Source organism: Chiloscyllium plagiosum, unplaced genomic scaffold, assembly GCF_037043375.1.
Source record: "Chiloscyllium plagiosum isolate Xiang-an unplaced genomic scaffold, Cpla_swu_hap1 HiC_scaffold_8, whole genome shotgun sequence".
NCBI classification, from domain to species: domain Eukaryota; kingdom Metazoa; phylum Chordata; class Chondrichthyes; order Orectolobiformes; family Hemiscylliidae; genus Chiloscyllium; species Chiloscyllium plagiosum.
In genome coordinates, this window is record NW_028270146.1 from 60452821 (window position 1) to 60479250 (window position 26430).

Genomic DNA, 26430 nt, shown 5'->3' on the forward strand with positions numbered 1-26430 from the left:
CACAGCTGTTCTTGCCCTCTGGAGTGGGGATAAATAAATGATTTAGAGATACTCTGCGGGTAAACTTAGCTTTTAGCAGCTCAGGGAAATAATACTGGAATTTATTCGCACTGGGATTGAGGAACAGTTTGCTCAAACATCCAGAATCACAGTTATTTCAATGCAGATGGAGGCTATCCAGCCCATCGTATCTGTGCTAGCTCTCCAAATGAGAGATGTAGTTCGAGAGCTGATGATCTATCGTTTGGCAGAAGTAGGTAGCTAATCACAGGCTCCTTGAGTACATCAACAGATTGTGGTGGGGATGGTATTTGTCACGTTTAGAACCGAAGATTGTGAGCAAGTTTGACAAAGAAGAAACACATCTTTGTTAGAGTTATGGGTTTATGGTGCAGTCATTTGAGTGGTCTAATCTGAAGAGATTATGCAACCACAGGATGATATATACCTGAGAAAATTACGTGTTTCAATGTTCAACAGTCAGTATGTGCTTTGGAGAGGAAAAAAAACGGCGACTTTGGACCGGTGCTTTCTTCTATGTATCTTCCCACCTGCAGTCCATTTCTATTGTGGACTAATTGACAGAGCTGAGATTTTATTCTCCCCCACTATAAGGCAGGGGATGTGGATATAATCTAGCAGTGACTTTCCCACTACCTACCCACCCACCTCCAACCTGTCTGAAATTTTACACAAGATGGGTAAGTTATTGAATAATTTTCCCCGCCATATTTTGGCCTTATAAAGGCCCTTAAATATTCATTAATTTTACTCTTGCCAAATGGAGGCCCACGTCGGGTAGAAACTTTGTTGTGAATGTTGATGCAAAGGGGGAGGGGGCAGTCCCTTGGACTATCAGAGGCACCTTATAAAAGGACATTCTCCTCTTTAACCCTTTGCCCAGCCTCTTAAAACTTCACTAACACCTCCAATCCCAGGCTTACTTGAGATCCTCAGTATTTTGGGATTGTCCATTGTCCCAGCAATGGCCACTGCTCCCTGCTCTTATTTGAGACTATAGAACTGCTGGCTATTTGATTGGCTAGCATTTCCCTAAGGCAGGAGTTCTACCCGAGGAACGGACGGATGTCTCACCTTAAAGTAATTAATGTTGTTCACAGCGAAGATTTATTATGAAAGCAACCCTCAATCATTGTTGGGCTCAAGCCCAGCCTCAGACATTTTAGTTGGTGCAGTGGGGAACCAACAGGGCACTGTCAACTCGAGTTTAAATGGGGTTAATTGTGCTGATTAGTCAATGACCCCATATTATTTCATTCACTTACCAAGATGATAGAAGGCAACTATGTGTGCCTTGATCTGTAATGATCTACTAATTCTTATATTCATATCATAACACCACTACTACAAATATAACAGGCTTTTGATGAATTTTCAATGAATCATGAACCCCACAAGCCACACTTAATGTACAGGTCCAATGAAATTTCAAAAAGATGAAACATGGAAAACTGAGAATTGCTACTGATGATAAAATTTATTAATATCTTATGTAGTAAATATATTTTATAGCACTGAATACAGGTTGTAAAATAAGCATTAAAACATAAGAATTTTCACGTATTAACCAGTGACAAAGAGAAAATGCATGTCAAACAAAACATCTAGCTTATCACAACTTGCAGGGAAAACGTGTTTAGTTCACTGAAGTAACAGATTAGATGGTGAGGCTTGTTTTGAGATAACTTCTACCTACAATCTATTTGTATTTACTATAATACCATCTGGCTTTCTAAAGCAATTTATAAGTTTGAGCTTCGTATAAGCTAGCCTTTGTATACTCAAAACACTTGGAAGAAAAAGCTGTCAATGCTCCCTGAAGATTTCATTATATATGAAATAGCCCCCAGGTGTTCCATTCAAGGACTTTAGGATAACACTTTGTGCTTAGAGAACACTACCTGTGAGAACAGGTTTGTTGGGGAGAGTGTGTTTAAAGTGTGCAGCTGGAAATAATTGATGTCAAAGTAGGTGGAATCCAATATTAAGTGAAAACATGTAAATAATATTGTTCCAAGATTTCCAGAATGGGAGAAATGTGGCCCCTTTTTGCAGGTGCTGATAGTTTAGCCATTTGTTCCCAGGAATTTGTGGAATTGTTAAATATTTTTCTCATTAAAACAGTGACAGTGGTATGTAGAATAACCTCCTAACTCTGGAACTAATAATCTTATCAAGATTCTTATGTAGATTTTTATGTACCAAGCAGTGATACAAACATAAATACTGTAATCAAATTTTAGGAAAAAAAATTGCAATTGTACTCTCGATTATTCAAACCAATTAGCGCTGCACCAAAAACAAAGTCCAGTCATTTGAAGTAGGCCAAGTAACAATAGGAAATGAGAATTCAATGCAAAATGATTTAATTAAGCAACTTTGAATTCAGAGCTGTGAATACTGTGAGCCAGATTTTCTCTTTCTTCCACCTGGACATGAAGTGACACATGGGCATAGCATATGAAGGGAAATCAGGCAACAGGCATTATACATCCATAAGGAAGTCTACCTGATTCTTCTGTTGGCTGAACTGAGACAATTCAATAGGCCTAAATGCAAGAACAAGGAAACAGCTGCCTCTATATCGCATATAACTATACCCACATTTCTGTTCAAAGTTATCATGTTGAGAGTGTTATGTAGGTGTAAGGGGTACTGTACCTTTACGAGAATTGAAGGACTTAGAAAGCACACAGAGTGAGTGCTGGAGAATTTACAATATAACATTTGGTCCAACAGCTAGCAGTACCTGGGTTGCTATGAGACAAAAGTAAAATTCAAAATTCAGCCAATTTAAATTATGCCCCAAGATACTAAACTCCAATCAAGTTTGAACTTGCTATTTTGACAATATTAAAACCAATGAAACGATCAGATGCTTTGGGATATAAATATTAAACAAATTGAACTGTTGCAGGAGAACTGCCAAGCCACCAACAAATGCAGACTGCCCAGAGAATAGCTTTTTAAAGGTACTTTTAATCAATCAATGACCTGTGAAACAGAAATCCTTAAAAGAAGAAAAGAAGACAGAGGAAGATACAAACAAAAGATTTGACAGCTGACTGGTTTTGAAATATGAATTTTTTTGGTAAATCTTAATCAGGGGTTTTATCAAACCAGTATTGTTGAAGGGAAAGTAAAAAATAGGTTAGAGAAGAGAGTTGTAAATAGTTGTTAGTTAGTATTCTATGTTAGACTTGATGAGTAAAGTTCTTAAATTTTTTTGTACTTTAAATATAGTGACTTTTGAGATAGTTATTGGCCTCTCTAATTTTAACAGCACAGGTTGAATCATTTCTGTGTTGCAGGTTTAAATCAGCGGGAGAGGGTGATTTAACTCCATGTCGTGATAAGAGTTATTTCACTCTCTCTGTTTTTAATAGTTTATTTAGGTTTGGGAGGTAAATTTGACCAGAATATTAGTAGCCCTCCTGTGGAATGTGGAGGAGATTAATCAATTCTCTATTGATGATCAAGATGTGTGTCTTGGGTTACTGAAGGCAAAAATGTTTTCCTTCAAGAAATATGACCAACATCTTATTTTAAACCAGTTGTTTGGTTTCACATGAAATGGAGTACATTAGCATTTTGATTTTCAATTGCTGCATTTGTTAAAAATGTTCTGTAAATGTGTATTTGCAGACCCAACATGATAGATATTTAAAAACAAAATGGGTTATGAAGAGGCATCTACCTGAAACATTAACTCTTCCAGATTTTACCTGACCGGTTGGTTGAATATTTTGGGGATATATTTATCATAGTTTTTAAAGTTTGCATATGCAGGGCATTTTGCAGATACATTGTTTGCGCCTCATGTTGTTTATTCATACTTTCGTTTTCCATTCCAATTTTCTTTTCTTGCATTCTCTCTTAAAGGCACTAAGTCATTAATGGCGTTAAATTCCATGGTAATGGGAATTAGTGGGTACCACACCCAATTGCCTATTAGTATTGTATTGGTAAGTGTTAACAATCATTCAATAAAGCTTGATGCTATCTTCACTGTATCTACGTTAGACATAGGGTTCAGTCTCCATTCGGACTGATGTGCATCCAAGGTCTACTTCCTCCATTACTAATACTAGAAATTAACTACCAAGAACCTGCCAATCAGGCCAATATGTGCCACTTTAGCTGAAACAGATCATTTATTACCTTAGCTGAAATCAGTTAACTTGGCACAAAGGATTAAAACTAATGACTCCACTGTTTCCTGTGACTCACCTACACACTGGAAACATTTGCTATGCCATCAGGACACCTACATGCCATTTTGAATTTGCTGATCGTATTTGGACTGGAGAAACCTTAGTCATTCTAACAAAAAGAATTGTAAAATTAGAAATATAAAGCAGGAATGAGGATAGACAGTTGATATAAATCATATACCTTACATCACAATATGCATATACTAATCTTTTATTATAGAATTTGGGTTTTGACCTAATGACATGATGGTTTTGATTTATATATACATATGACAGTTTATTAGAGGAGAGAATAGAATACCAGGGTGGGCATCATTAAGATTAATGTTGCAGTGCAGAGGACAGTTGGAAGCAAGGTTTAATGTCATGAGTCTCCACTTGGGGGGGTTCATGGGTGGAAATGGGCTGTCGATTTAGTGCAAGGTTTAAAAAAAATGTGACATGAAGGCTCTGGGGAGGTACCTGGCAACCAGTCACTGAGCAAGCTGTTTTCCCTGGCGTTCTCTGGATGCAAAAAACACAATCGGAAAATGACCAGGACACCACACAGCATGGGTGGAGTTAGTGTCACTTTATAGATGGAAACACAGGATCCATACCTGCTGGATGTAGTACATTGCATGAGTAAATCAATGAGGCATATGTTTGCAAATTGTAGCTAAAATTTAATATGCAGTCATTTTTTCACCCATTTGTAATGCATGCAGAGTGAACATTCTTAAGCTTCAAATGCTGACCAAAAGTGATTGGCACTATGCCATTGGTGCTTGCAAATCTAATATTGCCATCTCAATGATGTTGAAGTTAAAATTAAGAGCCTAAAACTGGCCAAAAACATTCCATCACTTGTGAAATGTCAGAGGGAAATGTCATTTCATCATTAACTAAATGGACTGTACTAAATGCAGAGTAGTGGTGAATTAAGGAGGGTGTTTAGGTGAAATTGCTCATGACACCACCAGCTCTCACCTTTTTAGTATCTGGGCAAAGACCTTCCAAAGTCAATATGTTACACATGTATTTAACTTTATACACTGAGTTGCAACTTTTTCTTGTAGTCGCACTAGAGTTTTATATCTCTACATCCATAAACTATCAGATCATTCTCTATATAAGAAAGATTGTTAGCAATGTCAAATAGCATGTTTATCTGCAACTCCCAAACATCATGCATAATGTAGGTAGCAATCTGCTGCTTTCATCCAGCCGTTGTGGCAAAATTCCTTTGATGATTGGCATGGGTTGACGAGACTTCTTTACAGCTCTCAGCTTTCCATGTTGTTCCACTGCTACATGCTGCCCATCCATTCTGTTGGAGATATCAATTTTGTGTTTGCTCCCTTTGAGCAATATCTTGTCTTTCAGAATAGCTGAGAGTCATAGAGATGTACAGCAAGGAAACAAACCCTTTGGTCCAACTCGTCTATGCCAACCAGATATCCTAAATTAATCTAGTCCCATTTGCCAGCATTTGTTCCATATCCCTGTAAACCCCTCCTATTCATACAACCATTCAGTTGCCTTTTAAGTGTTGTAATTGTACCAGCCTCCACCACTTCCTCTGGCAGCCCATTACATACACGCCCCACCCACTGTGTGAAACATTTGCACCTTAGGTCCCTTTGAAATCTTTTCCCGCTCATCTTAAACCTATGCCCTCTAATTCTAGACTCCCCCCACCCCAGGAAAAAGACCTGGTCTATTTACACTATCCATGCCCCTCATGATTTTATAAAACTCTATAAGGTCACTCCTCGGCTGCTGACACTAGAACTATCCTCAACAGATTTACTTACACTGTCATTTAGTTCAAGATGATATTCTCCAGGAAGAAATCTATAAGCATTGTATAGATCCTCTAGTATCTGTTCTGTGGTCACTGGTTTAATGTATTGCGACACTTTGATTGCAGTCCAAGCTTTTAACTTACTCTTGCCCATTAATTAAGATCTGGATTTTCAGGTATTTATTCTTGTTGTTTCATTGGACTCTCAGTGATTTGTCCTCTTGGCATGAAAATGGTGCCATTGTAGTGTCTCAACCTTAGATTCAAGATCTTCATTTCTAGATTGCCATGCTGACTCATTTCACACACATCTGAGAAGGTCATGTTGCATGATACACTTGTGTGTGCGACATTTGATGAACTCTTTTTTCAATCATCTTTCCAGCAGTCAAATAGTTTATCACTTATTGACCTGATTGAACAACAGGTTCAGTCAGTGTGGAATGATCTGTCACAACTTTCAGTGGATTTCTCTTCAGTGCCCATTTGTACCTGCTGTTGTTTTGCCTTCCAGACAAATGATTTTGCACACAATGAATCAGCTTATTGCAGTGAGAACACTGCTTACTCCCTGCAAGACTTGCCTTCTTTCCAATGTCTACAGTCCCCTGTAGGATTTGCATCCTGCCCTGTGATCATTCTGTCCTTTTTACCTGGACTGTCTATCAGCATAACACAAAGCCTGCTCTTTTTTTTGCCATGACCATGCCTAGTTGCTGATTTACAACACAATTGTTTCCATACATGATCACTTTTGAGTGAGAGATTCTCTTCTCAGTAGATGTGATCTGACTGCAGAATCTTCTTTGCCCAATACAACTGTCTTTAATTTGTTTTTTACTAATACATATTTACAGAATTCTGCAAACTGTATTCATGAAGTTACCGATTGATCACAGCAATACATGTGTAGCTACTCGTAGCTGCTCTTGGTTGTTAACTAACCGTGTTGCAACTTTTATAGTTTTGCCATTATAGGTGAAAAAAAACTGCAAGTTGTGTTTCATTTCACCTTTTTCATTTTGACCTGCGCCAGAAGGAATGTTGCAACCAGTGCCTTAACCAGTGTTTCAGTTCTGGCCTGCTTTTGTTCCGTTTCAATTGCTTTCAGTAGCTTTTAACATCTCTTAACATTACTGCCTACATAGTCATGGTGCTTCTGTACAGCTCTTTAAACACTCAAATTTCAGCATCACTTAGACACCAGGCCATGAACTCACAGTAAGAACAATCTGGTTTCTACTGCGTTTTTACTAAAATGGCTGAAAGCTGGCTGTGTGCAGTAAGCATGCTGCATGACAGAGGTCACAGACCTACTGTTGTGTATTGTGTATTATAAAGTGTTACATTTCTGTCCCAAACTCTAACAGCCTCATTAAAATGTTCTAGCTTATGCAATGGAAATCTTACCTCACCAGTCTAGGAAAGGTGTGTTTATGGAGTTGGCTCCATGTAGGAATGTGAGTAATCTTTAAAAAAATTGTGGGCTGTCGTGTGAATTTAAAATCATTGATGCCTAGGAAATGAATACTTTCCTTGTGTTGTGGCTTTATGTTTAAATGGAGTATTGATAACTGAGGATATCATTCAATCACAAGTGTTAGGGCACTTGAGGCCATTTGGCCCATCGTTCCTGCATAGCTTAAGTGAGCATAATTACCTAGTGCCAATCTCCTGCTTTCCCCACCCCCACCGCATATCTTTGATTTTATCCACACAATCAAAAAATCCCTCTCAAATGCCTCAATTGAACCTGCCTCCACCACATTTTCAGGATGGGCATTTCAATGTTCTTATTCCTTTTGTGACAGAAATCATTTTTCCCTGTCCACCATATCTGGCTGTGATGATGCTGTTCCTTTAACAGGATTATGTTGTCCTTGATTTTTTTTCCCCAGGTGGTCATAAAAGACACAGATTCCAAAACGTCTAAGTTGAAGGGTTTTAGGGCAAGTTTGATTATAACGAACAGATACTACCTCAGCAAAAGGCTTAAAGTTTTAAAAAACACTTGTACAGTGAAAGGGGAGTGGCCAGTTCTCCCCAGCTCAGCTTTTCTGATTTGGTTTGGTTTTAGCACAGTAGTGTTCTGAAGCCGTTGGACTCAAAGAAGCAGGTCCAGGCTGGTACTGTCTCTCTGACTTCTCTCCTGTTAGACATGTATTTGATTTTACCTTTTGTGCAAAGGGCTGTTTATGGGGATTGTTGCAAGTATTTGGAACAGCGACATTAAGTTGGGATGATCTGTTGGGTTTTTGAATAGGTTAAATTTCAGGTTGTAAGTTTGCTTGCTGAGCTGGTAGGTCTTTCTCAGATGTTTTGTCACCATGCTAGGTGACATCATCAGTAAGCCTCCATTGAAGCACTTTTTTTTCTGTCCCGCTTGCTATTTGTCTGTCTTGGTCTATTAAAAGGAGGGTAACATCATCTCTGGTTCTTTATCTCAGAGGTTGTTAAATGGGGTCCAAATCTATATGTTTATTGACAGAGTTCCCGTTTGAATGCAAAGCCTCTAGGAATTCCCTGTGTGTCTCTGTTCAGCCCGTCCCAGTTGAAGAGGTGTCCTTCTTCGTCTAAGTGTAAGGATACTAGTTTTACAAGCAAAACTGGACAAGCTCACACCAAAGAACAACACAGACAGATGAAGAACCTGCCAGACCGACCACTAACAGACACGGAAAAGCCATCCTAGTAAGAGGAATGAACAACAACTACAGAGACATGGACAAAAAGAATTCCTAGCAGCACTGGAACCAACCTTAAAGGACAACAGACTTACGGAAGAAACCTAACAGGCCATCAGACAGACTGTAGCACCAACTCTAAACAGGAAGAAAGAAGGGATCACCTCGAAACACAGGAAAAGGAAAGCCCTAGAAGGACTCATAAGACAAATATTGTAATCCTACTGGCAGTCGAAGGGCACCTGATTGCCATCCTAAATAGAACACAGTACATTGAAAAGGCGAACTCACTACTCACAGATACCGACATCTACCAATAGGTGGCGATGGACCCAACTCCACAACTAGAAAACCGTATCACAGCATTACTGAAGAAACTTCACAAAATCAGGCGAAAATAACAAGACCGATCTCCAAAGAATGAAACCTGATGGATCCAACACACCCTGTTTCTATGGATTACCTAAGATACACATACCAGGGGCCCCCCTCAGATCCATAGTCTCACTTGCCAGCACACTGACATACAGACTACCACTCCACCCAAGAATTCCTGAACATCAAGACACCAAGAGAGAAGAGGACAAAATCATGGGCTCCTAATGGCCCTATTCACATCCATTAACATTAACCTAGTCAAAGAAACACTGACCTCACTACAACACGAACCAAGGACAAAAAACACCAGACAGCACCAAATCCATCAGCAAGGACAGCATCCTCAAACTAGTAGATTTGTGCCTCACTACCCACTTCACCTTCAATGACAAAATCTACAAACAAATCAATGGGACATCCATGGGATCACCATTATCAGGATTCTTATTGAAAGCAGTTATGCAGAGACTAGAATGAACAGCCCTCCCCACGATCCGACCCAAGCTTTGGGTCCGCTACATGAATGACATTTTTGTCATCATAAAACAGAGCAAATCAGAGGAAACCTACAATATCAGTAACATCATCCTTATTGGCATAAATTTCACAAAAGATGAAGAGAACAACAACAGACTCACCTTCCGCGATGTCACAGTGAAATAAAATACAGTCAATGGACAGCTGCAGACCAGCATCTATAGAAAAGCAACACAGACCAGATACTCAACTACAGGCGCAAATCATCCCAACACCCACAAGAGCTTCATCAGGGCATTATTTAAATGAGCCAAAACACACCACAGCACCCAGGAACTACAAGCAGCAGAATAAATATACCTATACAGTGTATTCAAGAACAACGGGTACCCAATCAACACAGTCAGCTGATCCTTAAACATCAAACCCAAACAACAAGACACGCCCAGAGACTCCAACCACACTACCATTCAAAAACATCTCTAAGATGACTACCAGACTATTCTCACCCCTTGGTATCATGATAGCCCATAAATCTATCAAGACACTGAAACAGCTACTGATGAAGATAAAAGGACCCTGTACCAACAGTCAGCAAAACAAATGTAATTTACAAAATACCCTGCAGGACTGCAACAAACACTACATCAGACAAACAGGCAAGAAACTAGCCACTAGGATACACAAACACCAACTAGCCACCAAAAGACATGACCCACTATCACTAGTATCCTTACACACAGCCAAAGAAGGACACCACTTAGACTGAGCCAACACATCCGTCCAAGGACAGGCTAAACAGAGACACGCACGGAAATTCCTAGAGGCCTGGCATTCACACCAGAACTCCATCAATAAACTTATCGATTTGGACCCCATTTAACAACGTCTGAGAAAAAGAACCAGAAATTATATCACCCACCATAACAGACCAAGACACATAAATAGAAATTGCGATGGAACACCAGCGCTTCAATGGAGGCTCACTGATGATGTTACTTAGAATGGTGACGAAACATCCGAAAACAAATCTTCCAGCTCCTCAGCCTGAGCTACAAGTCTTCTCAAAAATCGCAAAGGTTAAATTATTCTGTATTCTGTTCTCTTTTGTTTGTTTCATTCGGTAATCTTGTAAATAAATTCTGTTTTGTTTAAAACTAAGTGGGTTGACCAACTGCATCATTCCTGGAATATCCACATTATATCTGTTTAAAACAACTAGCAACTTTCTTGAGTGTTTTGTGGGGGTCTGACCTGGTCCATAACATTGAGGGTTTTTTGCAGGATTTGTTCTACAATTCTAAACTTGGACTAGGGTTGTTGGACTTGAAGGCAGTGAGTGATAGGTGTTAGTGTCTTTTGTTCCGGGTGTTGAATTCAGTTGATTTAAACAGTGCTTGGGGGTTTTTACAGAAAAAAGGTGATTAAGGCCAAGCTGCTGGAATTAACATACAAGCTGTCGTTGGAGCGACCTCCTTCTATGGGGCAAGGAGATGTAATTATAGCAATGGCTTAGCACTTAAATCTGCTGGTAATGCCAGAATCTTCAGAGATGGCTAAAATTCAATTGAAAATGAAGCAGCTTGAATTGAGTTAGAGGCAAAAGACAAGGAATTACAATTAAAAGCAGAGGAAAGAGAAAAAGAACAAATCACTTTAGCAAACAAAAACAGAGAGGGAGTTTGAACTTCAGAAATTGGCACTTAGACAGGAAAGTCAGCTTAAAAAGAATGGAGATGAAGGCTGAAGGTAAGCTTAGTGAGGGACAGAGTGAGGATGATCTAACCCATGGTAGCCAAAGGCCTGGTGAGAAAGTGTTCAAATTTAGGCAATGTTTGAAAATATTTAATGAGAAGGTTGTGGAAACCTTTTTCATCTCATTTTAAAAAAGATGGCTAAACAAATGCAGTGGCGAGTGACCATGTGGGTTTTGTTGATCCAAACAAAACTTGCAGGTAGAGCTAGTGAGGTATTTGCATCACTATCAGAGGAGGTATCTGAGGCATATGAGGAAGTGAAGAAAGCCATCTTAAGTGCAAATGAGCTTGTGCCAGAGGCCTATGGACATTTCAGGAAACTAAGGAAGGACCCTGGTCAAACCCACATTGAGTTTGAAAGGATCAAACAAAGTAATTTGATAGTTGGATAAAGGCATTAAAAATAGAGCAAACCTATGACACGCTCAGAGAGACTATTATTTTGGAGGAGTTCAAAAATTCATTTCCTGAAGTAGTAAGAATTCATGTTGAAGAGCAAAGAGTAAAAATGGCAGGATTAGCAGCTGAAATGGCTGATGATTATGAGTTGGACCATAAATCAAAGTTTGACTTCCAAAGTCAATTTCAATCTGTGAGAGATAGAAATTGGGGAAAAAGAGAAATATTCGTGTGGAAAGGGAAAGGCAGATCTCACTGAAGATCATAAGGATAACTTACCACAGGCCAAAAAGAAAACCCTTGAAGGGGTCAGAGAAGTTAGAAAGCTCTGGTGTTTTCACTACAATAAAGTAGGCCATATGAAATCAGTGTTGGTGGGTTCAGAAAAACACTGGGAAGCCAGATATAAGAAAACAGGATAAGCCAGTGAGTTTTGTTTGGGTGGTTACAGAAGCACAGTTTAGGCTAGAAATGCACCAGAATGTACAACCCGGTTAGAGATTAATTAAGGAGAAAGTGCCAGATCTTCTTAAAGTTTACTCACATAGGCCAGGAGCAGCAGGTAAAGAGGTTACAATATTAAGAGATACCCAGGGTCCCCTCAATCTATGATGTTGAAACATGAGGAGTTATGAACTTCTGAAGGACTACTGCTAGAAAAGTTACGAGTAACAGGAACTCACAGTGAGACAAATCATGCTTAATTATGTAAAGTAAGGTTAGAGTGTCCAGTGAAGAGTGGAGAAGTCATGGTAGGAGTACTGGATGAAGTCTCAGCTCCAGGAATATAATTTGTCCTTGCTAACTATACAGCTGGTTCCCTGGTACGAGTTGTGGTTGAAAAGCCAGTGGAAACTCAGGCATCTGAACTATTGCAGGACACATACCCCGGGAATTTTCCTGACTGTGGTAACAAAGGTCACAAAGTCACCAGTTGAAACAGGAGACATCAAAAAGAGCACAGATAAGAAAGTTGAAGTGGCATTAGCAGAGACCCTGTTTGATAAGATGGTTGATACAAAGGCACAGATGACACAGCAGACATCATTACCTCAGATAAATTAACTAAGTTAGAGCAGAAAGATGAAAATTTTAAACAATTGTATCAAAAGGCAGACACAGAAAAACTATCTAAATGTATCCCTGAATGTTATTATTCTTAAAAATCACGTCTTAGTGAGGAAGTGGAGACCATCACATATTCAGGCAGATGAGAAATGGGCAGAAGTTCATCGAGTCGTATTGCCAGTGGATTATAGAAAGGAGGTGTTGCGGTGTCCTACCACTAGGGCGTCATTCTGAAGTGATAAAAACTCAAGCTAAAATTTAAACAAAACATTTTTACTGGCTTCAACTACATCTTTGTGAAGACCAATTTTGCCAGACATGTCATACATGTCAGGTAATTGGAAACCCACAGGCAGTGTTAAAACCCACACCTTTAATACCTATTCCTGCATTTGAGGAACCTTTTACAAGAGTCTTAATTGATTGTGTAGGACCCCTACCTAAAACAAAAAAGTGGGAATCAGTATTTGTTAACAATAGTGCATGTGTCTACTGGATTCCCAGAGGCCATTCCATTTCAATCCTTCCATCACAGCTAGAAGGATTGTAGAAGGGTTCCTCAAATTTTTCACTAAATACAATCAGATCAAGGGTCAAATTTCATCTTGAAATTATTCAAGTTATGGACAGCTTAGGAATAAAACAATTCAAATCTACTGCATACCATCCAGAGTCACAGGGACATCTAGAAAAGGTGGCATCAGACATTAAAGATCAGATGATTAGGATAAGGGAATTCCATTTGTGCTTTTGGTGATCAGAGATGCACCAAATGCATCAACCAAATTCAGTCCATCTGAATTACTTTTTGGGCATGAAGTGATAGGACCACTAAAGTTGATTAAGGAGAAATCAGTAAGTCAGGATTCAGAGACCACATATTTGGATTGTGTCAAATTTTAGGGAATGATTAAATAGAGCAGGGGAGTTGGCTAGATACTAAAAGTATCACAGCATACAATGAAATAAGAAGTAGACAGGAAATCAAAAATTCACAATTTTGCTATCAGGGATAAAGTATTAGTGTTACTTCCAGTGATAGGTGAACCTTTAAAAGCAAGGTTTATTGGACCTTATCAAGTCAAAAGGAAATTAAGTGAGGTGAACTATTTGATAAGGACTCCAGACAGAAAGGAATCTGTGTGTGTGTGTAATAAGAATATGTTCAAAAGGTATTTTGATGGGGAAGCAAAGCAAGAGAAGAAAGTGTTAATGGTTACAACTGAGGGAAGAACTAAGTTCAGAGGATTCTGAATTGGACATTCCTCAAATTAAATTGGACAATGAGGAAATTGTCAAACTTTGGGATAATTTGATTGAATTCCTTTCCAAAAGGAAAATCGAAATGACCTGAGAGTTATTAGTATCACTTGGGGAGATACGTAGAAACAAGTTGGGAAGTACTAACCCAATGATACATGATGTAGAGATAGGAGATGCTGTTCCGATTAAGCACCATCCTTATAGGCATAGTCCTCTAAAGTTGGCACAGATTCAAAAGGAGATTGAGTGCATGCTCCAAAATGGCATAATTGAAGTGAGTTACAGTGACTGGAGCTAACTCATAGTAATGGTGCCAAAACCAGACGGTACCCAGCAGTTATGTGTGGACTGTCACAAAGTCAATGCACTTACAAAGACTGATGCATATCTAATTCCACGTTTGGAGGACTGTGTTGAAAAAGTGGGACAAGCAACTTAGATTGGACTTGTTCAGAGGATACTGGCAGGTACCTCTGTTAGAAAGAGCAAAGGCATTTTCAGCTTTCGTAACACCGAGTGGACTGTATCAGTTTAAAGTCATGCAGTTTGGTATGAGGGGTGCGCCAGCCACATTTCAGAGACTAACTAATGAGGTCATTGTTGGATTACCCAACTGTGTCGTATATATTGATGACCTGTTGATTTTTAGTTATCCATGGAAGGAACATTTGCAACATTTATCAGATTTGTTCAATCAACTTCGGGAGGCAGGTTTGGTGGTAAACCTGGCCAAAAGTGAATTTGCCAAAGCCTAAGTCACCTTCCTACGCCATGTTATTGGACTTTGACAAGTGGTCCTACGGGATGCAAAAACAAAGATAATTGGGGAGTTTCTCAACCAGCATCAAAAAGAGCAATACTACAGTTCCTGGGATTGAGTGGATTTTATTGAAAATTCGTACCAAATTTTGGCAGTGTGGCTGCTCTGTTCACTGAATTGCTAAAGAAAGGCAAGAAGTTTTGGTGGACAGCGGACTGTTGGCAGGCATTTGACAGCTTGAAAGCTGTGTTAACCACTACCTTAGTATTAGCCACACCTAATTATGCAAAGCCATTCAAGGTGGCTATTGGTGAGAGTAATGTGGGTGTCAGTGCTGTGCTCTTGCAGGGAGATGAGAAGGTAGAAAGACCTATCGAGTATTCTCCAGGAAATTGAACATTCATCAGCAGAAATATTCGACAGTTGAGAAGGAGACTTTGAGCTTTGTGTTGGTATTACAAAATTCCAATGTTAATATTACGAGTAACGTATCTGAAACAATCATATACACTGACCATAAGCCATTGAAGTTTGTGTAGAAATTTTGGGATAAAAGACATAGACTCCAAAAAGTTTAAGTTGAAGGGTTTGAGGGATTACAGCTAACAGATACTGCCTCAAGAAAAAGGCTTTCAAGTTTTTTTTTTACAAAGAGCACTTTTACAATGAAAGGGGATTGGCCAGTTCTCCCAGCTCAGATTTTCTCTAGTTTGGTTTTAGCACGGCAGTGTTCTGCAGCTGCTGGATCCAAAGAAGCAGGTCCAGGCTGGTACTGTCTCTCTGACTTCTCTCCTGTAAGACCCTGTGTTTGATTTTACCTTTTGTGCCAGAGGGGGTTTATGGGGATTGTTGCAAGTATTTGGAACAGCAGCATTAAGTTGGGATGACCTATTGGGTTTTCAGATAGGTTGTTATCCAGTATTCTGTTCTCTTTTGTTTGTGTTTCATTCGGTAATCTTGTAAATAAATTCTGGTTTGTTTAAAACTAAATGGGTTGACCAGCTACATCACTCCTGGAATATCCACATTATATCTGCTTAAAACAACTAGCAAAGTTCGGGTCTGGGCCACTTTCTTGAAATGTTTTGAGGGGGCCCTGACCTGGTCCATAACACAGCCCACTCATGATTTTGGAAACCTCTATCAAATTGTCCATTAGCTTTCTCTCCAAGGAGAGCACAGTCTCAGTCTTTTCAATCTATCCTTGTTACTGAAGTAACCCGCTTCTGTACTCACTTCAATGCTTTCACAGCTTTCTTAACGTGGTGCGCAGAACTCTCCACAGTACACCAGGGTGAGGTCAAATAAAGTGTCTCATACAAGTTCAACATTTTCTCCCTGATCTTGTACTCTGTAATAAAGCCAAGAATACTGTACGCTTTACTACCTGCTTTCTCTGCCTGCCCTGCTGCTTTAAATGATTGGTTCACATAAATACCCAGGTCTCTCCGCTCCTGTGACCTGCTTAGAATTTTAGTCCTTATATGATCTTTCAATGTTCTTTCTATTATAATGCATCACTTCTCTTCATTGAATCTCATGTTACCTATTATTTCCTCACTAATTTGTTATCTGTGGCATTAGATTAAACACCTGAATATACACTACATCACTGGTACCTCTTCAAATAACTCCAGCGAGTTAGTTGAATACAATTACCCCTTTAGAAATCCACACTGATGCTTCATAAACAACCCATCTTTCTCCCTGTAACGACTAATTCTATTCCAAATAAATTATTTCTAGAAGTTTTCCCATAAATGATGCTAAACCAACTGGTCTGTAATCCCTAGGTTTATCCTTGCAGCCTTTCTTGGATAAGGCAGTAATTTTGTAATTTTCCAGTCTTTTGATGCCTCCCAAGTATAGGGAAGACTGATATATGATGGTCAGTGCCCCTACAAATTCCACTTCCGCTTCCTCAAAGTCCTTGGATGCATCGCTTTGATCCCAATACTTATCAACTTAATGTGCCAACAGTCTATCCAGTGCTTCTGCCCTATTAATTCTGGATCCTTCTAGTAACTGAGTTTCCTCCTCTGTCATCATGGCCTAGATGGCATCTCTTTCTTTGGGAATGACAGATGCAAAGTATTCTTTTAACACCGCAGCCATAAGGGGATTTACATCTATGGTCCCTAATTGGCTGTACTACTATTATTTATATATTCATGAGTGTTTTGGTAACCTCTATAATGGTTGCTAATCATAGAGATGTACAGCACAGAAACAAACCCTTCAGTCCAACTCATCCATGTCGACCAGATATCCTAAAATCAATCTAGTCCCACTTGCCAGAATTCCACTAAAACCCCTCCTATTCATATACTCATCCTGATGCCTTTTAAATGTTGTAATTGTACCAGCCTCCACCAGCTTATTCCATACACAAACACACCATTCATTGCATGAAAAAGTTGCCTGTTAGGTCCCTTTTAAATCTTTCCCCTCTCACCCTAAACCTATGCCATTTACTTTCGGATTCCCCTAACCCAGGGAAAAGATCTTGACTATTTAGCCTATCCATGCCCCTCATGATTTTAAGGTCACTCCTCTGGCCTCCGAAACTTCAGAGAAAACAGCCCCAGCCGATTCGGCCTCCCCCTGAAGCTCAAACCCTCCAACCTTAATAACATCCTTGTAAATCTTTTCTGAACCCTTTCAGGTTTGGCAACATCCTTCCTAAAGGAGGGAGACCAGAGTGGCACACAATCATCATCCAAGGAGCTCTGGATTTGTTTACTCACTTTTCCCATTTGAAAAAATATACCTTGATTGTACCTGAACTGCCTCTCCTTTGAAGATAGCCCAATGTTCAGTTACTGTTCTTCTGCTAACCTCTCATTCCAACCAATCCCACCCTGCTCTGTTCTTGTCCCATTAAAGTCTGCTCTCCGCCAATTAATTTTTCCTCATTCTGGATTTTTGCATGTCATTTCCACCAAATATTGATGAATTCTTCTAACTTTGTTGCTGAGAGTCCAAATAACCCAAAAAGGTCAACTCAAATACAGGAATTGTTACTACATGACTTCAACACCTAATAAAATTAGTAGAATGAAAGAATGGTCCTCAAAATGATCAACAAGAGCCTTTGAAAAAAGTTGTGATCTTTGGCATAGGGTTAGGTTCAATGTAGAACTGGTTACAGGATGTGAATAACCAAATTGTCTGAAAGAGTTGTGAATGTAAACCTGAGCTTTCAATGATCTTTGTAAATAGAGGCATAGAGTATAAAAGCAAAAGGCACTTTGCAAACCTATATGAAACAGTTCAATCGTACAGTAACTCTAGTTTCCAGTTGTGGATGTGAAGGCATTGTAGAGGGTTCAGAAGAGATTTATTACAACAACTCCGGGCCTGAGGGATTAGAGAGAAGTGAGGTTGTTCTCCTTTGAGCCAACAAACCTGAAGAAATTCGGTGGTGGTGTATAAAACTATGATGGGTTAATAGAATAAATTGATTTGGTTTCTAATAACCAATCAGTTGGCTCAGATTTAATTAAATTTCAGTTTATTTGCAAAAGAACCAAAGACGACAAGGTAAAACCTTTATACATGGGGTGGTTAGTATTTAAGATGCACTCCCTCCTGATATTGTGGTTGATAAGATCAAAATTAGTGTTCAGAAGGAATTTGGATAAGCACTTGGAGAAAAGAAATATGGGGGGGGGGGGAAACATGGCATAGAGGTAGATAACAGTCCATGGACAAACATTTGAGGATTGTAGTGTCCGTGAAGCATGCACAGACATCATTGTGAAGAAACAGTTTGGATGGTTGCTGTGACAAGCATTTTGAGAGCTGCAGATGCCAGGTAGTTCTCCATGTCCAGAGTTTGCATCATCTGGAAGGAAAAACTCAGTTGGCTGGATGGCTGGTTTGCAATGTAGAGTGACACCAACAGCATGGGTTCAATTCCCACACCGACTGAGGTTTTCATGAAGAACTGCCCTTCTCAACCTCTCCCCTTTGCTTGAAACATGGTGACCTCAGGTTAACCTACCAGTCACCTCTCTCCATTGAGAATGCAGCCCAATAGGACTATGGTGATGGAAGTTTTAAAAAATAGAAACAAATAAAAGCACATGATAGGTTTGCATAATAATTGACATGCATTAGCCTCATCTCTGCAACTCAATGTGCCACCAGAAAATTTAATGAGGCAGCAATCATAATTTCAGCTGCACTGCACATCATGCTTCCCATTCTTGGGCTCTTAACCTTCCCTCCCCCGCCAGGAATATCTTAAAAAAATATATGCATTGATCCTATTTCTGTCATCAGCTAAAACAACTCAAACTTACAACTAAATTGATTTGCCTGTTCTTTTGCTTTTAGATCCTTTATATATCACTGTTTTCTTCCCTAATCTCATATGTAAGATAGTTTCTCAAAAATCTCTCCATTCTGAACAAACAATGAAAAAAGTTAAAGGACTCAGCAGATTTTATCTCAAAGTCTGCATTGCCAACTGAATTATACTATTTCAATGAGGGCCATACCCAGGATTTTCTACTTTGCTTTGGGTGTTTGAAGCACAAATAGTGAATTATAGAACCTGAAAATCATTTGAAGTCTAAGTACTTGAAAACAATGGTGGCTAGTATTACTATGCTTTGGCTATGATTTTTTATTCATAAAATCCAGTCAATATTATTGCAAATATTGACTTTATGCTTCAGCAAGTAGCTTTAAGTTATCCCCATCAATTCAACAGAAACTTAGAATGTCATATGCATAAAAATGCAGAGCTCCATTGCCTTATTGATTACATTCACATTATTTTCATTAAAAATCTAATTAATGATCACTTCTAATATGTAACACTTGACAGATCAGTGTATCACTATATTTCATTGGAAAAGTAATGAATTTTCATCACCCTTGCATGAACAGTGAGGTGCTGTCACAACAACGCTACTCTTTCTGCTTGGCTTTCCGTAGTTCCACCTCATCCACCATACGTCATCTGTGTTACGACAAGCAAAATAAAATATTTGCAGCAGAGGCCAAAGCAAATCTTCAGTAAAGACCATCAATTGGAAAGCACAGAGTTTATAGTTTGAATGATTAGAGTGTTGATAGAAAATAATTTTATTACACTCTGGCATATAAACTAATTTTATTTGTTCAAAGATCATTTGATGGTAAGTAAATGCTCACTGGCATTGAATATAAAGCTTTTAACTGAATGTTATTACTTACAATAAGATATACTCAAGCTAAGTAACTTAAATCCGAGTATATGTTTTCCTTGAGGGAAAAAACAGCATTTATCATCGCAATGATTTTATTCATAATACTAGTCTTTTGAATCTACAGAGCCTGCAACATAAATTGTTAAAATAATTCTAGTTTAGGAATTTAAAACATTTTCAGAATATATTGCATGGTTTAGCGAGGAGTATTTAGAATCGTTGTGTTTGAGAAAGTTATGCCCTTAAATTATTTTCTACTTACAACAAAATTTAATCGCAACATGTTTAACAGTAGAAGGACCAAAAATCAATTTGCATTTGTTGGCTCGAAAAATATTTAGGCAAGAATGGTTCTTACTCTTTAGATATGGTATTTGCCAAGCGATGATTTAACTTCTTTCCAACTCTAGTCCACTGCAAATACAGAGCAGTTTCATGCTAAACACCTAGACCATGCTGCATCTCAGCAGAATTGAGTAACTGTCAAGCACAGCCATAGTCTACTCAGCATTGGCACACAGACCAGTATACCACCTGTATTATTCCCTGGAATCCATCCCAAAATCAATGGCAATCCTAGCCACTCAGTAAAATCTAAAGTGTACAGTGTATACAATATGCTGTGAATTTAAAATATCTTACTGTGTTGGAAAAGAGTATTACTTGAGGTATTCATTATTTAGCTATTGTGTTAAATATGTTCACTCAATCCGATAAATTAAGGATAAGATTCTCCTTAACTTTATCTGCCAAAGCTCTCATCCCCTTTTTTGCCTTTCTGATTTCTTTCCTAAGTATGCTCCTACTCCCTTTACACAAGGGATTCACTTGATTCCAGTTGCTTATATTGTCATGTGCCTCCTCCTTTTTCTTGACCAGAGCCTCAATATGTCTAATTATCCAGTGTTCCCTACTCCTGTCAGCCTTGTCCTTCACGCTGACATCCTCTCAGAGTATATGAAAATCTTTACCACAAAGCTGATTGGGGGCAGATGTTCGCAGGTAAAGGGACGGCTGGAAAATAGGAAGCCTTCAGAAATGAGATAACGAGAGTCCAGAGACACTATATTCCAGTTAGGATAAAAGGAACGGCTGGTACGTACAGGGAATGCTAGATGACTAGAGAAATTGAGGGTTTGGTTAAGAAAAAGAAGGAAACATGTCAAATATAGACGGAAGAGACCAAGTGAATCTTTAGAAGAGTATAAAGGCAGTAGGAGTATACTTAAGAGGGAAATCAGGAGGGCAAAAAAGGGGACATGAGATAGCTTTGGCAAATAGAGTTAGGGAGAATCCAAAGGTTTTTTTTACAAATACCTTAAGGACAAAAGGGTAACTAGGGAGTGAACAGGGCCCCTCAAAGATCAGCAAGGCGGCCTTTGTGTGGAACTGCAGGAGATGGGGGAGATACAAAACGAGTCTTTTGCATCAGTTTTCTCTGTGGAAAAGGACATGGAATATGTAGAATGTAGGGAAATAGATGGTGACATCTTGAAAAATGTCCATGTTACAGAGGAGGAAGTGCTGGATGCCTTGAAATGCATAAAAGTGGATAAATCCCCAGGATCTGATCGGGTGTACCCTCGAGCTCTGTGGGAAGCTAGAGAAGTGATTACTGGGCCTCTTGCCGAGATATTTGTATCATCGATAGTCACAGGTGAGGTGCTAGAAGACTGGAGGTTGGCTAACGTGGTGCTACTGGTTAAGAAAGGTGGTAAGGACAAGCCAGGGAACTATAGATCAGTGAACCGGATGTCGATAGTGGGCAAGTTGTTGGAGGGAGTCCTGAGGGACAAGATGTATATGTATTTGGAAAAGCAAGGACTGACTAGGGAGAGTCAACATGGCTTTGAGAGTGTGGGAAATCATGTCTCACAAACTTGATGGAGTTTTTTTCAAGAAGTAACGAAGAGGATTGATGAGGGCAGAGCAGTAGATGTGATCTATATGGACTTCGGTAAGGCATTTGACAAGGTTCCCCATGGGAGACTGGTTAGCAAGGTTAGATCTCATGGAATACAGGGAGAACTAGCCATTTGGATACAGAACAGGCTCAAAGGTAGAAGACAGAGGGTGGTGGTGGAGGGTTTGGAGTTCCAGAAGGATCGGTGCTGGGTCCACTACTTTTCGTCATTTATATAAATGATTTGGATGTCAGCATAAGAGGTATAGTTAGTAAGTTTGCAGATGACACCAAATTGGAGGTGTGGTGGACAGCGAAGAAGGTTACCTCAGATTACAACAGGATCTTGATCAGATGGGCCAATGGGTTAAGAAGTGGCAGATGGAGTTTAATTTAGATAAATGCTAGGTGCTGCATTTTGGGAAAGCAAATCTTAGCAGGAGTTAGACACTTAATGGTAAGGTCCTAGGGAGTGTTGCTGAACAAAGAGACCTTGGAGTGCAGGTTCATAGCTCCTTAAAAGTGGAGTCGCAGGTCGATAGGATAGTGAAAGAAGGCATTTGGTATGCTTTCCTTTATTGGTCAGAGTATTGAGTACAGGAGTTGGGAGGTCATGTTGCAGCTGGACAGGACATTGGTTCGGCCACTGTTGGAATATTGCTTGCAATTCTGGTCTCCTTCCTATTGGAAAGATGTTGTGAAACTTGAAAGGGTTCAGAAAAGATTTACAGGGATGTTGCCAGGGTTGGAGGATTTGAGGTATAGGGAGAAGTTGAATAGGCTGGGGCTGTTTTCCCTGGAGCTTCGGAGGCTGAGGAGTGATCTTATAGAGGTTTATAAAATCATGGGAGGGGCATAGATAGGGTAAATAGACAAAGTCTTTTCCCTGGGATGGGGCAGTCCCGAACTAGAGGACATAGGTTTAGGGTGAGAGGGGAAAGATATAAAAAGGGACCTAAGCGGCAACTTTTTCATTCAGAGGGTGGTGCTTGTATGGAATGAGCTGCCAGAGGACGTGGTGGCGGCTGGTACAATTGCAACCTTTAAAAGGCATCTGGATCGGTATATGATTAGGAAAGGTTTGGAGGGATATGGGCCGGGTGCTGGCAGGTGGGACTAGATTGGGTGGGATTTCAGGACGACATGGATAAATTGGACCGAAGGGTCTGTTTCCATGCTGTACATCTTTATAAGTCCATGAGAGCTGTTGAGGCTGGGTGTTTAACATATTGAGATAGACAGATTTTTTTTTAAAAAGCCAGTAACGGAATCAAGGGTCATGGGGATAAGGCAGGATAGCTAGCGGAGGAATATCAAATATTTGGGGCAGCACAGTGGTTCATTGGTAGCACAGCTGCCTCAGTGCCAGGGACCCCGGTTCGATTCGCTTTGGCAACTGTCTGTAAGGAGTTTGCCTCGTACATGCGGTTTCTGCCGTGTGTGCCAGTTTCCTCCAGCAGTCCAAAGATGTACATGTTAGGTGGATTGGCAGTGCTAACTTGCCCATAGTGTTCAGGGATGTTTAGGGTGCGGTGTCAGCCATGGTAGATGCAGAGTCACAGGGATGGGGTGGGGCACTGTTCAGAGAGGCAGTGTGGACTTGTTGGACTGGGTAGCCTGTTTCCACCCTATTGACCTGTTCAGCAATGTTATTACATATCTTTGGAGCAGGTGGGACTTGAACCCAGGTCTTTCAGACCATGATTAGGGACACTCACTGCACCACAAGTGGGCCCCTACCACTATTGGGATGCAATTTTTAAAAAGTGATCTTATTGAATGGCAGAGCAGACTTGATGAGCTGAATGGCCTATTCTTTGAACAGTGGCAATTGCCTATTGCAGTTCAGATATTTGATAGGTCGTTTCTAAATATGCTATTGAAATTGAGCATAATGGGCTGCAGTTTAAGTTAATGTTTACTGCGAAATGGGGAATAATTTGGGTACTGCAAAATAGTCTTGGGTTGCGCTTGTGGAACAATCTACTCACGCCTTAGGTTAGATATTTTTCATAATTTTGGAACCTGAATTCATCATAATTTTCTTAATATTACTCTTAAAAAGGTACCAAGGCTGAAAACTCTTCTGAACTTCAAGCAACTGCTTTGAAAATGTCCGTAACAGTACCTTCCATGAATGAAGAGGAGCAATCTGGCAGCATCAGCACTGTAGATGGTGACGACACTTCTGGGGCTGAGATATTTTAAACATTCACTTTCTTATAAAAAGCTTTTATCATTATGAAAGTTTTCTATTAAGTATTTTGGAATATTGTTATCTTTTAATTCTAAGTTTCAGTGATTTTAATTTATGTTTGTTGTAACAAATGATGGCAAAAGCCTTATTCTTGATTGCAATATATTGTAATAAACCTGATGCATTCATGATTGTGTTTTAATTAAGCAATAAATGGATCTATTTCCTTAGAAGTCGATAATTATTGTGTTTTATAGAAAAAAATGTGGTAAACTCAAATGCCATGTTTGTAGTTCAGGGTTCCTTTAGTTTCTCTCCCAAACCAATATTTCTGGAATGGGAAAATACAATTCCCATTAAAAATGACAGCTGACAAGCTGAAATGCCTTGCTGGCTGATAGTTATCACCTGTACTCAGGACAAATAGCACAAAAATGTAAAAATAAGAAATCTGCTTGTATCAAATATTTTTATACATCAATTTACACTAAACTCTGTAAAGATTAATATCTGTTAACATTTTCCAAAAGCCTGTAGGTTTTCCTTCTGCTCACTTTAAAAAAATGTTCCACCTTGATTTTCTATTTTTTTTAAACGTTGATACTGGTACACAACATTGTCATCTTTGTGAAGCCTTAGACTCAACTGCACGTAAATTTGACAACAATGACAAGATTTTGCAGACTCTGTTGTCTCTGTTGCTGCAATTTATGATGTGGATGTGCCAGTGTTGGACTGGGACAAAGTCAGAAGGCACAGCACCAGGTTATAATCCAACAGGTTTATTTGGAATCACAAGCTTTCAGAGCGCTGCTCATTCATCAGGTGAAGTGAAGTGAAGGGATGCACACAGGCACAGAATTTTTAATGCAGAGAGATAACGGTAACATAATTCCAGGTAATTAAGAGTGTCAAAAGGTAAATACAAAATGGTGAGAGTGGAGTGTCAATAGGCTTTAGATTAGAGTGGTGCTGGAAAAGCACAGCATGTCAGGCAGCATCTGAGGAGCAGGAAAGTCGATGTTTTGGGCAAAAGCCCTTCATCAGGAATGGAGGCAGGGACCATCTCTCCACCCTTGAGGCTCCCTGCTTCCATTCCTAATGAAGGGCTTTTGCCCAAAACGTCGATTTTCCTGCTCCTCAGATGCTGCCTGACCTGCTGTGCTTTTCCAGCACCACTCTAATCTAAACTCTGGTTTCCAGCATCTGCAGTCCTCACTTCTGCCTTGTCAATAGGCAGCACAGCAAGTCTTTGCAGATGATCAAAAGTGTCAAACGGTGTGAGTAAAGTATCAACAGCTGAATAGCAAGTTAAGGAATGACCTATGATCCAATTAATAATTATATTTAAAAAAGGATGGTGCTAGAGATATACCTATCGTTATTCCAGCCTTTTGGTTTAAGAGTGGCATGACAAGGTCTGACCAAAGTAACAAGTAATCCAAAAACCTTAAGAAAAATGTGGGTATTCAGTTGTCCCATTCAACCAAAAACTGAATTTGTCATTGCTGTCTCTGGAACGTTACAAACACTTTTGCCTACATAGCAACAGTGAACACACTTCAAATATATCTCATTGGCTGTAAAATCGTTTAGGATGCTCTGAAATTATAAAAAGGTACTATATAAAAAAGTGTGTTTTTCATTCCCTTTGAGCTGTCCCTGCAGGAGAAAAGTTGGATCTTGCCACTGTCATCAGCACCATTACTTGAAAGCAACCACTTGTGTTTATTTTGTTTCAGCATTATTGAATTTCTGATCAATCACAGATGAAAATGGAAGCAGTCAGGAATGATTGATAATAGCAGATAATCCCAGTGTAACTTTCCACTGAAACTTTGTTCAAATAGTATGGATTCAGACAACTGTGTGTCGAGTTTGCACATTCTCCCAGTGTCTGTGTGGGTTTTCTTCCACAGTTCAAAGATTGCAGGTTAGGTGGATTGGCCATGCTAAATTGCCCATAGTGTCTAGGGATGTGGAGGCTAGGTGGGTTAGCCATGGGAAATGCAGAGTTAGAAAGGGGTGGCTCTGGGTGGGATGCTGTTTGGAGGGTCAGTGTAACTCGATGGGCCGACTGGCCTGTTTCTACATTGTCAGGATTCTATGATTCAAACAAAAAGATATTCTTTGCCGAGTTGTTCAACTGCAATACAAAGGTGATCAGAAATATGCTTTGCTGTTGATGACAGGATGCAGCCACAAAATCATTTCAGTAAATATTTACAATCAAGGATTTGAATAGCCCAATTCATTGGCTCAGAAATACCAATGTATAATTGACTGCATAGAGATAAAATAGAAAATTTAGTAGAGGGGAAC

The 26430-nt window shown here is 39.5% G+C and overlaps 1 protein-coding gene across 9 annotated transcripts in view; it reads left to right on the plus strand.

Annotated features, from left to right (window-relative positions):
• The window catches only part of kiaa0586 (KIAA0586 ortholog), a 530738-nt gene extending 506397 nt beyond the window's left edge, over positions 1-24341 (plus strand). For 6 of the 9 annotated variants that reach the window (XM_087989896.1, XM_087989897.1, XM_087989898.1 and 3 more), the window contains one exon: positions 3904-4088. In XM_087989896.1, the coding sequence (XP_087846022.1) occupies positions 3904-4073 (170 nt within the window). In that variant the 3' untranslated portion in view covers positions 4074-4088. Of the gene's footprint in view, positions 1-3903; positions 4089-23976 lie in introns of those variants that run through there. The other 3 variants (XM_043697759.2, XM_043697760.2, XM_043697765.2) reach the window with 2 other exon arrangements.
• The last annotated feature ends 2089 nt before the right edge of the window (positions 24342-26430 follow it).